Source organism: Gossypium hirsutum, chromosome A11, assembly GCF_007990345.1.
Source record: "Gossypium hirsutum isolate 1008001.06 chromosome A11, Gossypium_hirsutum_v2.1, whole genome shotgun sequence".
NCBI classification, from domain to species: Eukaryota; Viridiplantae; Streptophyta; class Magnoliopsida; order Malvales; family Malvaceae; genus Gossypium; species Gossypium hirsutum.
The window spans coordinates 12,340,919-12,355,028 of NC_053434.1; the positions used below are offsets into that span (position 1 = coordinate 12,340,919).

At 35.1% G+C, this 14,110-nt stretch overlaps 4 protein-coding genes across 5 annotated transcripts; 3 read left to right on the plus strand and 1 right to left on the minus strand.

Annotated features, from left to right (window-relative positions):
- The first annotated feature begins 1,771 nt into the window (after positions 1 to 1,771).
- On the plus strand, positions 1,772 to 5,390 carry LOC107923931 (ethylene response sensor 1). The gene is made up of 6 exons (XM_016854129.2): positions 1,772 to 2,111; positions 2,708 to 3,637; positions 3,752 to 4,120; positions 4,226 to 4,492; positions 4,780 to 4,898; positions 4,993 to 5,390. The coding sequence occupies exons 2-6, from the start codon at positions 2,732 to 2,734 to the stop codon at positions 5,225 to 5,227; spliced, it is 1,896 nt and encodes a 631-aa protein (XP_016709618.1). The 5' UTR covers positions 1,772 to 2,111; positions 2,708 to 2,731; the 3' UTR covers positions 5,228 to 5,390.
- A 178-nt stretch (positions 5,391 to 5,568) lies between these two features.
- LOC107923932 (60S ribosomal protein L19-1) lies at positions 5,569 to 8,208 on the minus strand. 2 transcript variants are annotated; one of them, XM_016854130.2, is made up of 6 exons: positions 7,534 to 8,147; positions 7,378 to 7,383; positions 6,620 to 6,742; positions 6,050 to 6,363; positions 5,884 to 5,945; positions 5,569 to 5,800 (listed from the first exon to the last, which is right to left on the minus strand). In XM_016854130.2, exons 1-6 carry the CDS (start codon positions 7,643 to 7,645, stop codon positions 5,776 to 5,778), a joined length of 642 nt encoding a protein of 213 aa, XP_016709619.1. In that variant the 5' UTR covers positions 7,646 to 8,147; the 3' UTR covers positions 5,569 to 5,775. The 2 variants fall into 2 exon arrangements, with proteins under 2 accessions (XP_016709619.1, XP_016709620.1); XM_016854131.2 differs by lacking the exon at positions 7,378 to 7,383 and having other exon boundaries at positions 7,534 to 8,208.
- On the plus strand, positions 7,979 to 9,433 carry LOC107923591 (protein SEED AND ROOT HAIR PROTECTIVE PROTEIN). Its single transcript, XM_016853774.1, has 3 exons — positions 7,979 to 7,985; positions 8,726 to 8,974; positions 9,099 to 9,433. Exons 1-3 carry the CDS (start codon positions 7,979 to 7,981, stop codon positions 9,431 to 9,433), a joined length of 591 nt encoding a protein of 196 aa, XP_016709263.1.
- Positions 9,434 to 13,067: 3,634 nt separating this feature from the next.
- LOC107923315 (protein SEED AND ROOT HAIR PROTECTIVE PROTEIN) lies at positions 13,068 to 14,032 on the plus strand. The gene is made up of 2 exons (XM_016853521.2): positions 13,068 to 13,414; positions 13,485 to 14,032. The coding sequence occupies exons 1-2, from the start codon at positions 13,225 to 13,227 to the stop codon at positions 13,829 to 13,831; spliced, it is 537 nt and encodes a 178-aa protein (XP_016709010.1). The 5' UTR covers positions 13,068 to 13,224; the 3' UTR covers positions 13,832 to 14,032.
- Positions 14,033 to 14,110: the final 78 nt, after the last annotated feature.

Below are 14,110 nucleotides of genomic sequence, written 5' to 3' on the forward strand. Positions count from 1 at the left end.
AAGCATTAGACAACCAGTGAGCAACATTTGTTTTCATTTTGTTTTGCGTGGAAAAACCATGTAGGACAATATACAAAGTATTAATCTGATTCAAGAATAAATTCATTAACCAATCTTTCCAAAAAATTACAAGTGTACTTAAACGAAATTACTATACTTGAGGCACTAGATCCAACAAGCAATGCTATCTTCTGTAGAAACCCTAACTCCCTTATTTACCATCATCTCCCCCTCCCCACGTATCACTCTTTCTTTCCCTTCATTTGCCCTCCCCTACCTTTCACCCTTTCTATTGCCATTGTGTCACAGACTGCTTGTTTCTTAACTTGAAATAACACAATTCCGTGGAACACAATGATTATCTTTAGCCATGGTTAGCCTTTCCCATCTCCTGTTTTCTATGAACTATCTCAGTTCCCATTAATGTCTTGTTGATGTCTCAAATGCCTATCACTCGGTTCGACCTTATTAAGCCATTCAAATCAATTGCTTAATTCAAGTGAGAATATTCACTCTCAACGTGCATTTGGCACTCATGCTCACAAGAGGCCTTAAGCATCTTCTGCATCAATGGTCTTAAGCATCGACCATTACGGTTCAAGTTGCAAGGTATTTTTTCTTAAGGCTTGGTGGAACCCAATACCAAGCCCACACTCGCTTGACGTATCTCAAGTGTCGTAGCCCAAGGCGTCATTCAATCGTTGGCCACTACCAAGAGTCATTTCTAGCCCAATGAAGCTTTTCTCACATTGTATGATAAACAGGCCCTAAATCGTCCTCCTAAAAAGACGATGAGAATTCCACTTGCTCGATGTTTGGACACCATGGCCCCTCGCAAGCCATAGAATAGCTCACTTGCACCAAAGAAGTCCCACTAACTAGCCAATGTGAATGGGAGGTAGAGAGTTGACACCTATCACTACCCTCTAAAAAGCATAATAACTTTTATAGTTTTTTTCCCATAGAATATTAAAATGTTTGAACAATGACATTTTTCTTAGCACTCAGGGCCATCTCATAGCATTCTTTAAGCACAATTGGTTCACACTTCCTTATTGCCTCATCTTGTTGTATAGGATCACTATCCCTTTTGATCTTTTCTGCCTATAATTCACCACCATGTTGTTTGTTTGTTGCTCGCATAATGTTTGCCCATCTAGACTCACCATTGGGGAGCTCTTATTGTAAAGCTTAGGCCTTGTCTAGGCCATCAAGTGGGTTGTCACGATAACATTGTGACATAACAATGTTGGACCACGCCACATTACCTTTAATACCTTATTGTTGGCCTAGGGTTTAGCCCTATGCTCATATCATCATGGAGGTCTTCTCAACTTGGTGAGGATTTGTTGTTTTCTCATGCCATTAGTGACTTGATTTTCTTAAGTTCATGGTGACTCGATTACTTGAGTCCGAGTCAACGTGTTTTTGTCTATATCTGATTTGGAAGATTTAATATTTTATAAGGTTTTACAAATTACTTGGAAAGCACAAATTATTAGTGTCAAATATAACATACTTATCCGAATATCTCTTTCGGCTAGAGAAAACCCAATAATGTAACTTTGTATCCATGATATTCGCATTCTTCTTGATATTTGGAGAATAAAATGTTTTTCCAATAAACATTCATACAATTTTCTTAGATATCTATTTGGACTTAAATTTTTTAGTCGTCGCTACCCCTTTCCCTTAATTGTAACATTTCCTGTTCGAAAGAAAAACATTGACCATATATTTTAACAAAAACCAAACCATAAAATAATAAAAGAAAAAAAGAGAAAAATCCAAATCACTAACTGCACGTGCAAAACCTCCCTTTGAATTCGTGCGTCGTCTTCTCTGTCCGTGATTCGTGAAACTTTTGCCTTGCCTTTGGCCTTTTAGGCATTGGCTTTCCGCCTCCTTCCACTTTACTAATTTGTCCTCCTTCCTTCCCCCTTCTTTCTCTCCCAGTTTCAACTTGCAACTCAACTTTGATAACATCAAAGAAAGAAGGTGGGACGGATAAAGGGATAGCTCTCTCGTCGCATGGACGGCTTGGATCACGCGCCTCACCTCTGCAACTAATCTCTCGCCCTCAATCCTCCTTTTCTGTCTTCACTAGCTTGGTATTCCATTTTCTTCTTATTTCTTTAGTCATATTTATCCGTAGATTAATTTTTTGAGATTTATTTATTTATTTGTTTAAGATGAACTATGTTTTGATATAATAAATCCAGGTGAATGAGTTTCAGGCTTTATATGCTTTTTTTTTTGCGTGGTTTGAGTAGTTTTGTTTCTTAAACCGTGTTTGATTCGAGGGATAATATTTGCATTAGAAAATGTAGTTTTTCTCTAGTTTTGCTTTCATATCATTAATTTAGTGACGCGGTTACTGATTAGCTATGCAACCTTTTAGGAACACTTCTTTTCCCCCCCTTTTTCTTTATTTCACGGATAAGGATGGAGAAGATGACGGTGAATATTTATGGAAATAGTATATAGTTTTCATAAAAAAGTTGTAATGGATCTTATGCTAATGTCCTCATAGGAAATTTTAAGAGTGATATATTCTATCTAAATACGGATATATGAAATTTCGGTACACATCCTAACAAATTAAGCAGATCTGCAGGATATCTGTGAGCACAAGAAACTTCTCATTGACTTTATTGAATTGGAAGTTAAATAATCTCTTTTTTTTCCTCCTCGATTTTCTTTTCAGATTTAGAGCTATTGTTGTCACATTATGGAGGCTTGTTATTGTATCGACTCTCAGTGGCCACCTGATGAACTGCTGGTTAAATATCAGTATATATCGGATGTCTTAATAGCCCTCGCTTATTTCTCAATTCCTCTAGAGCTTATCTATTTTGTTAAAAAATCTGCATTCTTCCCATATCGATGGGTGCTTATGCAATTTGGTGCTTTTATCATTCTTTGTGGAGCAACCCACTTTATAAACTTGTGGACATTCACTATGCACACTAAAGCTGTTGCTGTGGTGATGACTGTTGCGAAGGTTGCATGTGCTATTGTATCATGTGCAACTGCTTTGATGCTTGTGCACATTATTCCTGATTTGTTGAGTGTTAAAACTCGCGAATTATTTCTGAGGAACAAGGCTGAACAGCTTGACAGGGAAATGGGCCTTATTCTCACTCAAGAAGAAACTGGAAGGCATGTAAGGATGCTAACACATGAAATTAGAAGCACGCTTGACAGGCATACGATATTAAAGACTACCCTTGTTGAATTAGGTAGGACCTTGGGCCTGGAGGAATGTGCATTGTGGATGCCATCGAGGACCGGTATGAATCTGCAACTTTCCCATACTCTAAACTACCAAATACAAGTTGGATCTACTGTGCAAATAAATCTTCCTATCGTCAACGAAGTCTTCAATAGTTCTCGAGCAGTGCATATACCCTATACCTGCCCTCTAGCTAGGATCAGACCACTAGTGGGAAGATATGTGCCACCAGAGGTTGTTGCTGTTCGGGTTCCCCTTTTGCATCTCTCAAATTTCCAAATTAATGACTGGCCTGATCTCTCTGCAAAAAACTATGCAGTCATGGTTCTTATTCTCCCCACTGACAGTGCCAGAAAATGGCGAGACCATGAATTGGAACTTGTTGAAGTTGTGGCAGACCAGGTCATCTTATGATTTATGTGCTTTCTTTCATTGGTTCATTTTACTTACTATGATTTATGAGCCTTTGATTCTTAACATGGCTCCAGTGCTGAACTTATGGTAGTATTTGTATAGGTTGCTGTTGCTCTCTCTCATGCGGCTATTCTGGAGGAATCTATGCGGGCCCGTGATCAGCTCATGGAGCAAAATGTTGATTTAGACTTGGCTCGTCAAGAGGCTGAGAGGGCAATTCATGCACGGAATGATTTCCTTGCTGTAATGAACCATGAAATGCGCACACCAATGCATGCAATTATTGCATTGTGTTCCCTTCTTCTGGAGACCGAGCTAACCCCAGAGCAAAGAGTTATGATTGAGACAGTGCTAAAGAGTAGCAACCTTTTGGCGACACTAATCAATGATGTTCTGGATCTTTCTAGACTTGAAGATAATAACCTAGAACTAGACTTTGGAATGTTCGATCTTCATGGAATCTTCAAAGAGGTAGTTAATTGGGATATTGCACTTTTCTTTTTAATGAATGAGATGGAAATAATTTCGCCTTTGCAGTTCAACTTCGGTATTAATGTTGATATTTTTGTATTTTAGGTCATTAATCTGATCAAGCCAATTGCGTCTGTAAAGAAGCTATCTATGACTATGATTCTGGCACCTGATTTGCCAATGTTTGCTATTGGTGATGAGAAACGGCTTATGCAAACTATTCTCAATGTCGTGGGTAATGCTGTGAAGTTCACAAAGGAGGGTTACATTTCAATTATAGCTTCTGTTGCAAAACCAGAGGCTTTAAGGGACTGGCGACCTCCAGAATTTTACCCGGTGTCTACCGAAGGCCACTTCTATCTAAGAGTGCAGGTTCTCAATTGCTTCATTTAACTTTTTTTTTCATTTCAGTTTACTCCTATTTAGGATTTGACAATACGATCTCAAAGGTATCTCTAGATTGTCTGTTGCTATCCAATGCTTTAAATTTCAATTCAAATCATGCCAGTTAGTATTTACATTGAAGGCATCACCTGTTGTTTGTTTTTTACTTACAATCCAATGAATTACTATCAACGTGTTCTCCTTGTGTAGATTGTGTGGATCTTTTCTAGCTTACTACAGGATGTTCCTGTTGATCCTACCATCTGGTCTTGCAGGTTAAGGATTCAGGCTGTGGTGTTCTCCCACAAGATATACCAATTCTCTTTACCAAATTTTCACAGCCTCGAAGTGGAAATAGCAGCGGTGCGGGGCTTGGACTTGCCATTTGTAGAAGGTAAAATCAGAAACATTCAATTCCCTTGCATAGGAAAATTTGCCTGTTTCTCTTATAATCAAAATGACCTTTGGTCTTAAATGTTTGAATTCAGGTTTGTAAATTTGATGGGAGGCCACATATGGATTGAAAGTGAGGGCCTTGACAAAGGTTGCACAGTAACATTCCTTGTCAAACTTGGGATCTGCAGCAATCCCGATGATTCAGCTATCCATCAAGCTTCATCGCAAGTTAGAGCATATCATGGAAGTGCAGATCTGAGTGGACAAAAACCTATATTAAGAGATCACGGTCATCGAGCTATCTCATCCAATCCCAATGCACGATAAAGAAGTCTTTAGAGTTGCATGAGAGAAATACGACTTACATTATTTTCTTATTTTCATATCATTTGAAGTGATGATTGCTGATTAAAGAAACTTTTATAATAGTCCTATTTTTATTCATATAAAGAGCTATAAATAGCGAGCTAGAAGCGGCATTTTCTTTTTCTGTCCTTGACATGTTATGAATTAATTGGCTGCCGATGTAGCAACAATTGGAATGATAGAATTGTTGTACGGCATCGGGGTTGTAACCCATCTTCCTCGGATTGTAAACGATAAAAAATTGCTTGGTTGTTTCAGAAGGCATAGGTAGCAAGCATTAAGCAGTCTATGAAACGATGGTATTTAGAAATCAATGAAACCATAGCAAAAATAAATAAATGTCAGAAAAAAGTAAACAAAACAGCATGGAAACTGAGAACAAAATCATGAAACCTTAATCCAACTTAAAACAAGTTCATAATGACCAAAACAGCAGACTGGCTCGACAAAAAAACCACTTGGACATGTTTCTAAATTCATGGCTCACACTTCTTCGCCAGATGGCCTCCTTATTTCTTGGACTTCTTGGAACCACTGAATAAGAAACATAAGAGAAATTAATCACTTGAACACCGATCATTTTTGGAAAATAAGTAGAATATCAAAGATATACTTACCCAGCTGGTTGAGCAGTGGCGGCAGGTGGTGCTGCAACTGGCTTCTCTACTCCTCCAGGTCCCTGAAGAAAAGAACTCCAGCCATATAAGTAATCTACTCAACATTATTGACATTTTGCACAGTGTAGTGCATACCAGAAACACTGCACCATACAAAAGTTCTTACCTGGGCCAATCGCTCCTCCCTCCTAGCATGTTTCCTTTCCCTGCTTGCCTTATTCTTAGCCCTCTTAGCTTCAAACTGGTCAGCCAATGTCTTTTCTCTGGCCTTCTCAGCCTTGGATTTGTGGATGCTCTCCATGAGGACTCTCTTGTTCTTAAACACATTACCCTTGACTTTCATGTACATGTCATGGTACATGTGCTTGTCAATCTTCTTTGATTCCCTGTACTTGCGGAGTAGGCGTCTAAGTACACGCATCCTTCTCATCCATAAGATCTTTGTGGGCAACCTTGCCTCCCTTGTACCCTTGCGCTTACCTAGAATCAACATAAGACTTAGCACCCAACTAATAGAATTCAATACATACATATTCTTTCTGATAGCTAACAATAGATTCCTAGCAGGATAAAAATCTAAACATACATCATTCCATACTTTTTTTAGTATGTTTTGGACATCCTAACGCCAAAAACATGAGCATTCAAGAATATACTAGTAATTCAACATTGTACTTAATGTGCAAGCATGTAACCAAGTCCATTTAGTGCCACAACCATAATTAAGATAACCAACCATATCCAGAGTGACGTCCCTTTCTCTTGGCTTCCTTCATGCGACGAGCACGAGATCGAGAGTGAATCTTGGTTGGCTTCCTGATGATAAAACCATCTTTAACCAACTTCCTTATGTTCTGCCCTGCAGGTTCCAATTCATGTACGAAAATGAGGAAAATTAAGCAATAGCAAAAAATAAAAAAACTTCTTTTTGCTAAAGAAAGAACAATGCCCTAACATAACATTAATGTGTGGATATTATATTCTCTTATGACCAGAAGGTTGTATAAATTTTGAACTTGCAATAATTTATTTTAAAGTTGAATTATATACACTATATGCACTAGAACAAACAAGAAAGTAATTTTTTGTTCAATTAAAGTAAATTTCACTTGAAAAAGGCAAAATTGAGACTGATTCAATAGCATTCACTAATCCCTGTATAGAAAGATGAAAAAGAAAGGAAACTTTCGGTTTTCTCAGTAACCCCCAAAATTGAGTGATGTATTCACCAGAGGATGCGTTTTAATAAAAAGAGTGATATTTTTTTCTAACAAGAAATTGGATACTGTAAAAAAAAAAACAATTGCATAATCACAATCCTACGTCTACAGAACCTAGGCGCATATGCGCTAGCTACACGAAACTCTGCGTTTATAAATTACTAGAAAAACCATAAAAAAGGAACGCGCTTTAATTGAGATTTGAATTACCGAAGTTATTAGGGATCCTATTCCTAAAAAAATTGAAACTTTAGCTTTTCAGTTTTGATTTTACCAGCAGCTGCTTATACAAACATGCTGTGAGCTTCATATCCACCGTTTAATTGGCAGCAAACGATGCAAAACCAAGGCCAAATAGCACTTAAAACGGATATAAGGAAAGTAGAAGATGTTGGGAGAACGAAAAAAAGGAGAGAAGAGGAAGACGTACGGGAGTTGGCCATAGAGATCTCGTTGACTTCATTAGGATCGAGCCAAACCTTTCCTTTTCCACACTTTAGAACGCTCGCGGAGAGCCGCTTCTGTAGCTTCAGAGAAACCATTTCTCCCTCTCTGTGTTTCTCTCTCTCTCTCTCTCTCTCTCTCTCTGTCTTAGGTAGCGGAGAAGGATAAGAAACAAGTGATAGCGGCTGTTTTATAAGATTTTTAACTCCTTAACCCTAGGGTTTGGAACCGCTGCTACTTTGTTTTCTTCTTCCTGTTTGGACCCGGGTGTTTTTTTAATTGCATTTCTGAGACTACAATTTTTTCATGGGCCTAATTTTGGTTAAGGCTTTAAGCTTGTCTTGGAGAAACCCTAAGCTATTTAAGTGCAGGCTAAAATGAACGTGAAACCCCAATCTTTGATCGCTCAAAAATCCTTAATTTCGACATACATGGATGGTAAGATTAGAGTAGAGAATTCAAAAGAATCTTGCCGTCAACATTAAATATTTAGAAAGAAAAAAGGTCAGATTTTAAGAATTAATTTGAATAAAAATTTAGTTAAAAGACCTCAAAAGAGCACGGTATTGACTCAATTGGATTAAAACCCGTACTCCGGTGTATACAGCCAGCGGGGCCATTGGTGGGCTTCAATGGTCATCCCTGCCATGTTCAAGAAAATGATCTGGTACATTAAGGAACTTGAAAATGATACTTTTGCTAACATTTTTTGGCGCATCATAAATTAGTGGAAGGAATGTTATTGTAAGAATTTAAACTTTGGTTATTAAATATCAACCACATGCTCCTTTAGGTTGTTTGCAAAAATAACCTTGAGAAAGTTTGAAGAGAGAAAATACACCGATAAAACAATGTAGATGATATTTCGTTTATTGGGGTGACACCAAAAGGAAAAAAAAGACCAGTCGTATACATGAGAGAGAATTAGACAGTGGCACTCCATAGATGGATCGTGCACCCAATTTCATTTCTACGTTTAGTTTTAAATTGGTTTCTTTCCTAATCTTAATAAAAATATATCTATCAGTATTTCCCCATAAAATGCAATGGGAGCCCCTAATATTCTTCATCTCTTCGTCTGATTTATTACATTGCAGAGTTGGCACGAATGGTCAGATGATCATGGCTCTCTCTCGTCTCTCCTTGCCTTTCTCATTACTTGTGTTTGTCGTTGCTAGTCATTTCTTCCGCTGGTTATGTTGATTCATCTAAATATGGTTTTGATGGAATACCAGCTGACAGCCCCCAAGCAAACCCTATTTATGGCACTAAAGAAGATATCTACACGCCAAAACCTGAGGAAAAAGTAGAAGAAAAAGAAAAGCCTTACTATGGCACACAAAAAGAAGAAAAGGAAAATCGTCTCTCCATAGGTGTTCAAGGCCTTGTTTTATGTAAATTAGATTCCGGGTATTCTCCAGTTCAAGGTAAAGTTTAGTTAGACAACAATAACAAGTGTTTTCATGATAATCCCTTTTGTTCATTTTGTATATGAATTTATTTTTTCCAATTTAAGAAGATTTGAGTTGAATTGGATTCATACATGAACAGGTGCTTCAGCAAAGATAACATGTAAAGCAGTTGATGAGGATGGGGTGGAGAAAAGTGTTTCCATTTGCAGCGAAGCAACTGATGAAAGAGGTTACTTCATTGCGCCACTGTCTAATAAATTAAGTGGCCTTGAGAAATTGAAGGTTAGAGAATGCCAGGCTTATCTTCACAGCTCTCCGTTGAAGAACTGCAATGTTCCCACCAATGTCAACAGAGGCATCGATGGTGCTCTTCTTTCTACTTTCCGTGTCCTGAAGGAAAAGAAAATGAAATTGTACTCTGTGGGGCCTTTCTTCTACATTCCCCAATCTCAATCCACCCGTACTGGTTGCTAAAATTTCACTTCTTTCTCCCCGTTTTCTATAATTTTATCTTCTGTATTGAACCTCTTTTGTTGCTTCGTAATGTTTTCATTATAAGCTGGCTGTTGCAATCTCTACAAGAGATTTGCTTTATCAATTTTGACATTTTGACTTTTGAATATCATTATTACAAGGCGTTTTTTCTTTTTCATTTTTTGGGTTGGTAAACAATTTAGATTAAGGACGATACCAGAATTTTTATATTGATTAAGGGAAAATTTAAAAATATTTTAGAGCTATGAGTTAAGAATTTAAATCAAATTATTAATTTTTGTAAGGGACTAAAGATATATTTTTTCATTTAATTAAAAAAACTTAAATTAAATTAATAATTTTTTAAAGCAGCTAAAATTTTAATTTTAATTTTTGCATCTATATCTATATTCATGTAAAATTTCCAACATGAAGTGACACCAAATTAATTGATAAAAAGTAAAAAAAAATCAAATAATTAAACTAAAATAAAATTATAAAATAATTATGTCATTCAAATTTTTTTTATAAAATATATATTTTTAATTTATCAATTCCTCCAAAACAAAAAAAACCCTCAAATTACAAAAAAAAAATAAAAATAAATTATCATTTAAAAAATCATTATTTCTCGAAATAAAATTCATATTTAAAATGTTATCTTTTTTAACTAGAATTTTTTTTTTGGAAGAAATTTGCCTGCCTGAAATGTGGGAGGGTTTGGGCAAAATATAAATTCTAAAAATAGGTTTGAACAAAAAAAAAAAGTCCCGTTTAAAAAAAAGGGTCCAGCCTCGGGTAAGGTATTTTTGGCTCGGGCCCGGCTCGAATTCACTAAAGGACAAAAAAATTATGTTTTTATTTTTATTTTTAATATTATTTTCTTATTGTTTTCTCCCTATATTGTTACCATTTTACTATTATGTTACTACTATTTTGTTGTTATTGTTTGGATATCGTATAAACTTATTTTATTGATAATTAAATTTGTTATCATTTTAAAGACATTTATTAATTTTGTTATTATTTTAGAGGTATTTGCTTGTTCAGTTGCATCTATTTTAGTGTTATTTAAGTATACATATTTTTTAAAATTTATTTTCAATTTTGTTGGGAAATATTTATTTAGATGTTTTTAATATTTTTGATGTATCATATATATTTTCAAATAATATAAAAATTAATATGGACAGGCTGGGTTTTAATATTTTTATTCAAGTTGGGTTTGAGCAAAATTTTAGGCCTATTTTTCTGGCCGGTCTGGACTCAGGCCTAACAAAAGGGCTTAAATTTTTAGTTGAGTCCGGCCCGACCCATGCACACCTCTACATCACACTAATTTTAAAAAATAAAGAAAATCATTTTTACAATTAAATAATATAATAAAACTAATTAAAAATATCTTTTTAATGATCATCCTCTTATATTAAAAAAAAACCAAAAACTTTCATAGAAAATCATTTATTATTATTTTTAAATATATATTATATATTTTCTTCTTTCATGCATATATTAATTATTGTGATATACTAAATTTTATGGATGAAACCACTATATACTAATAATATTATCCAACTGTATTGGATGTAACATAGTTTGTGAACCAAAGCCAAAACATAAAATTTTAAGAAAATCAACATTAAGGTATTGAGTTTTTAGTAGTTTTGTTAGTATTCTTTATATTCTCATTTATTTTATTTGCAATTCACGTATGCTTCGTTATCGAAAATATTAAAAATGTGTTTGATAAATTATTTAAAAAAATTCATTTCATTTAATATGGAAAATCTCAACATTTTATCACTATAATAGCTTTTTTTTACTTAATAGGTAATTTGTTGATTTCATTTTTCAAAATTTTATTTTTGAAATAAATTATTCCTTATTTTATTAAAAATTAAAATATTCACATTATTATCTTTAATTTTTATTCAATACTATTCAAAATAAAATAAAAAATACAATATTAGTAAGATTAAAAATATAAAAATAATTAATTTACAAAAATCAAGATTTACTATATCAAACAAAATAATCATATCTGTTTCTTACATTTTAGTAATATATTCAAAGAGTTTTATAATACAAATTCAATTTTTATAAAATTTGTTGTTCAAATTTTTTTTATAAAATTTAATACTAAAAATTTTTTCCTTAATTTTTTTTAGGGTAAATTACACCAATAATCACTCAACTTTAGGGTAACTAACAAAATAGTCACCTAGATTTATTCAGTCACTCAACTTTTGAAAAATAACAAAATAGTTACTAGCGTTATAAAAAAGTGACAAAACAATCACTAATTAACAGTTTTCGTTAGTGTCTTAACGGGACCACTAATGTGGCAAATTAATTGCTGATGTGGCCAGTTAACTTGCCATGTTGGATGTCCACGTGGAAACCCACCCAATTTAAGAAGAAATTGAAAAAAACCCTAAAAAAACCCTTAATAACAGAGAAGAAGACGAAGAAGAAAGTCTGTAAAAAAAAATTCTTCATGCCTAATTTCGTAGAGTCTGATTCTTTGCCATTGAAACACCATGTCTTTGCTCTTCTTGTTCTTTTTGGCTTCCTCTGTAACCTTCCACCATTGAAACACCATGTCTTTCCAAGATGTAATGCAACCACCAAATAGATAAATCTCAGCTTCACTAAAACACCCAAAAACAAAGATAGATAAAATTTCTTTTAGACCTGAATCAATGAAAAAGAAAAAAATTGACCCATCAATTGAACCAACAAGGGAGTTGAATAAATTTGGAAAAGACTCGGAAAAGAAAATCTTGCAAAAAGTGGGTCATTTCTTCAACATTTGAAGATTTGAACGTTACCTGCCATGACTAGAAGTGAGGAGAAGCTTGGGTAAATTGCCTTCTCCTTATGTTACTATGACCCCTAAAGCAACAACATTCTGGTTTGAAGCTGCAACAGCCATACCTGAGTAACTGCAGAAGAATATGGAGCAATTGGGTTAAAGCTTTGGCCTTAGATTGTTACCTTTGAAGTTTGGAGGAATCACTTGCAGAGATGCAGTATGAGATTGATTTAAAAACTGGAGGCATGTCCATTTTTTCTCTTTTTCTTCTTTTTCTCTTCTTAAACCCTAAATTGCTATTGATAGGGCTATTAAATTGGTGGTAACTAGCCAACTGGAGGGTTTTTTTACACCAAGCACGCTATCATCTAGTATGTCACTTTGTCGTGACGTCTGTGACGGAAAGCGATAAAACTGTTTTGTCACTTTTCTAAAGTTAATTGGCTGAAATGAAACCAATGTAACTGTTGGTGTAATTTACTCTTTTTTTTAATTTATCAAAGAGTAGACATTTCATATCCATTTCCGACTGACAACGTCTAATTTTCGTTCATACTCATTTTTAACTTATAAACGTACTTTATGCCAAATAGAAAACCGGACAGCAGTGCACCGTCTAAAATAATTGGTCTAAAGTCAACGAGCTAATGGAGAAAGTAATTAAGAAACAAAATTCTTAAGATGAATGAAATAATTTTTTTAAAAATTAATAAGCAAATACACGAATTATTAGCTGGGTTTGCACGTCGCATTTAGATAATTAGATCTTGCATGCATGGTTGATTATTTGGTGCTACCCACCTGCCTGTTAAATCCATCGTGCACCCAAGTCTTTCCCATACCATCCATCCATCCAGCAAGTTTTGTCCCTTCTCCTTAGAAAGGCCAATGTTATGTATATATAAACCCTATTATCCCCCCCCCCAAACAGCAATTGTCCATCGTTTCAATTTCAACCATATTACTTGATCAGCACATGAAAATGGTACTTAACAAATTCTTATTTTCTGCGATTTTTATGCTTCTTTTGTCAATTGTTTCGGCCAGTGACGCTCAATATAACCTTAAGAACCCAGATTCTGAAAAAGAAAGGCTTCTCTCCACAATGATTGGAATTCAAGGCATTGTTTATTGCAAATCAAGAAGTAGACTCACCCCGCTCCAAGGTAAATCAATTCCCTACATTATCATTTAACTGTTTAGCAAATTGTTCTAGAATGTGTTTTATGGGTGTAGGCGCTGTGGCGAGGATCACCTGTGAGGGTGTGGATGAGTATGGGTACGAAACAGAGTCATTGTCCATCTTGAGTTGTGCAACAGATGAAAAGGGCTATTTCATTGCAACCATATCTCCTTACGAGGTCAAAGATCAAAACCAGAGTTTTAGGAATTGCAAGGCTTTCCTTGAACTCTCTCCCTCCGAGGATTGCGATGTTCCCACTGATGACAACAAAGGCATTTCCGGTGCTCCTCTCGTCTCCTTCCAACGCCTCCACGATAAGAACATCAAGTTATTCACTGTGGGGCCTTTCTTCTTCGTTCCAGAGCAGGAGGCTAAATCAATCCCCGACGATGGATACTGAAATAACCGCTGCTATAAAACATTCATTTTTGTTTTACTTCTTTCCAGTATTGGGATTCCATCAATAACAGATTGAAAATATACTTCATAGGAACAATGTAAAGAATTACAATTGTTCTTGTTTGGGTGGGAGAAAATTTGTTTATATCCCAAAGTTATCAGTTACTTCCCATTAATTTTCGAGCTACAAGCAATTATTCTCTACTGCATTTTTTGTAAGAAATTTTTTTCTTTTAGATTTGCGTCAATTGGTTGGGTTACGTATCGTCTTGAGAGGTGA